This window comes from Citrus clementina, unplaced genomic scaffold, assembly GCF_000493195.1.
Source record: "Citrus clementina cultivar Clemenules unplaced genomic scaffold, Citrus_clementina_v1.0 scaffold_9, whole genome shotgun sequence".
NCBI lineage: Eukaryota > Viridiplantae > Streptophyta > Magnoliopsida > Sapindales > Rutaceae > Citrus > Citrus x clementina.
The window spans coordinates 26,411,306-26,413,875 of record NW_006261964.1 but is presented as its reverse complement, the minus strand read 5'-3'; the positions used below and the strand labels follow the sequence as shown (position 1 = coordinate 26,413,875).

Here is a 2,570-nt window from a genome sequence, read left to right as displayed (position 1 = left end):
ATTTATTAAATCACTTAATACACATGTTTGTTACCATCAAAATTACATTATGTGTAGCCCTTTAGGCTAACAATTTTTATCACAGATTATGAAATAAACAGCTTATTTTCAACCTCAATCTCAAATATGAACCTTTAGTTTTTAGCTATATCATTAATTTGAAGGGTTATGCCGATACCCCTTTGTAGTCAAATGGGGTACTGGTGACAAAGTAGCTCACCTTTTAAAAAAAAGTAAAAAAAAGCTTAATTTAATCACGTTACAATAATACCTTAAAACGAAAACTAAAAGCATAAAGAAATTAAAAAATATAAGTTAAATTATAGAGAGGGAATAAAATAAAGGCGGCGAAAGCCAAAAATATAACCTCCCCGGCTCACTTTAAGAAAGAAAACACCGGAGAGAAGAATTACCCAGATTCAGCTTCAATCATGTCTAATGAATTGATAGAGTTAGCCAAAAAGGACAAAGTCCAGGAAAAGGACAGCACCCAGAATCAGAATGGATGCACATCAATGCACAGAGCCCCCGTGGAAGGGGATGGCGAGATGATTCACTGCCTCGGAAAGCTTGATCCCCAAACTGGTAGTGTTGTAGAAGTCAACGGGTTGACGACGCCGCTACACAGAGCAGCTGTCAATGGCGATACTGGCATGCTTAGGGAAATAGCATGCTCGGAATCCCTTGCAAAGCTGACTTCCGATGCCGAGACAGCTCTTATCCTTGCAGTGAAGAGTTCTCAAATCGATGCTTTTAAAATCTTGGTGGAGGAGACAAAGAGACACAACCGGGAGCATCTTTTCAATGCGACAGATAAGGAGGGCAACAGTCTTCTTCATCTTGCTGCATTGAACAAATTAATCGTGGTAAGCTCTCCCTGCTCTGTGCTCTCTCACACTCGCGAAATTACACAAATCACACAACTTTTAGGGTCGACTTTAAAGGATTGGAGGACTAGATTGATAGCAACGAAAGTTGCTAAGGCCAAGAGAAATATCATAAAGGATAGTGGGTTAAAAAAGTGGTAAGCCAAATGTAGAGAAAAATTTGTGTGGAGTAGGCGCATATCCAGCGGGACCCATAATTTACATAACAAAATAATATTTCTATTATGTCGTAAGTAAGTCTTGGGTATTTTCATTATGATCCCCTCAACTAAAATCCTACTTCCCCACTCTGCCCAGGCTTCTGCCTAGTTCCGCCTATTGATGATGTTTAATAATTGCAGATTGTGAATCTACTTCTTGAGGGTTCCTCCAGCGACATAATTCAAATCGATTCCAAGAACAATCAGGGACAGACAGCCTTGGATATATGCAAAGCCAATTCTCAAGATAGTGTTTCCAACGAAATTGGCTCGATCCTCGAAAGAGCTGCAGCTCGGAAACAAACTGCACCTGTTTCAGAATTCCCCATCGATACCACTAGTGGCTTCTGGATTCCCATAGAGACGAAGAACGTGATACTGATGGTCCTAGGAATGATTGCTACGGCTTTTTTCGCCGCAACCTGTGATTTGCCAAATAGCTTTGTCAAAGGAAATCATCCTCAAGGTAAATTAAACTTATTTATGAAGAAAATTTTATCTTAAAGGAATGCTTATGACAAAATACATTACACTAAAATCTATACATTTTTTTTTTTATCTTTTAACTTATTCTTATTTTATTAAGATAAGAGATTCTTTTATTATAAAAGTACTATATTCACAGAAGGGCAATTTTTTTTATTAGCTGTAATCTTGCAGTTTGCCTGCTTCCTTTCTCATAGCAAATCATATATGCATGCCTTGCAGGTCAAAAATTTGATGCTAAGGACGTTATATCTGGTAAGTTACCAACGGTTGTCTACCTGATGATTTTCAATTCGGCTGGGTTTATGACTGCTATGGCTGCAATTATCATACTTGTGTGGCGGCTAAAACTTAGAACAATCCTCCTTTCTTTTGTGATCTGCATATGCGTTGTTTATGTCATGTTAGTGGATGAGGTCACGCCTAAGTTCAGTGTAAGTGTCGGGAAATTCAGCATTTCAAGCATGGCTTTGATGTGGTCCCTAGTCGCAGCCCTTTCTCTCTCAGGAATCTCTGTGCTGAGTTTGTGGGGGAAATACACTTCATCCCTTTGGCGATTCATTGTCTGGCTGTCCATGAAAAGAGCAAATTGCTGGAGCAACAACACTCTTGGAGATTTAGAGGCTAGTTCAATTTGATGATAGAGTTTAATTTGATTCTTTTCCTTTCTGTAGAAATAAGTTGTTTGGAAAATGTAAAAAGAAACTTCCACTGAAGGCAAACGTGGTCTAGGGATTCACGAAGCGAAAATAGGTGTATTCTTCTTGTTTTCCTAACTTTTTGCTGGGAAATATAAAAAACCATTGAGTGTGTTCCTTATATGGATTAGGCCTATATTGGCAGGACAACATAAATCTTTGTGTCATTTCTTTCTGTACTGGATTTATTAGATTCCTTGCCTTCTTATTTTTCCTTCTTTAATCAATCAAACTGATCTCCAGAGTAATTACATGATCTGATTACCGATTTAATGTTGCAAGCGGCTGGCATGAAAGCG

General features: G+C 38.4%; 1 protein-coding gene across 1 annotated transcript; it reads left to right on the top strand.

Annotated features, from left to right (window-relative positions):
- Positions 1–339: 339 nt before the first annotated feature.
- Positions 340–2,350, top strand: LOC18031554. Its single transcript, XM_006421501.2, has 3 exons — positions 340–866; positions 1,229–1,553; positions 1,796–2,350. The coding sequence occupies exons 1-3, from the start codon at positions 432–434 to the stop codon at positions 2,209–2,211; spliced, it is 1,176 nt and encodes a 391-aa protein (XP_006421564.2). The 5' UTR covers positions 340–431; the 3' UTR covers positions 2,212–2,350.
- The last annotated feature ends 220 nt before the right edge of the window (positions 2,351–2,570 follow it).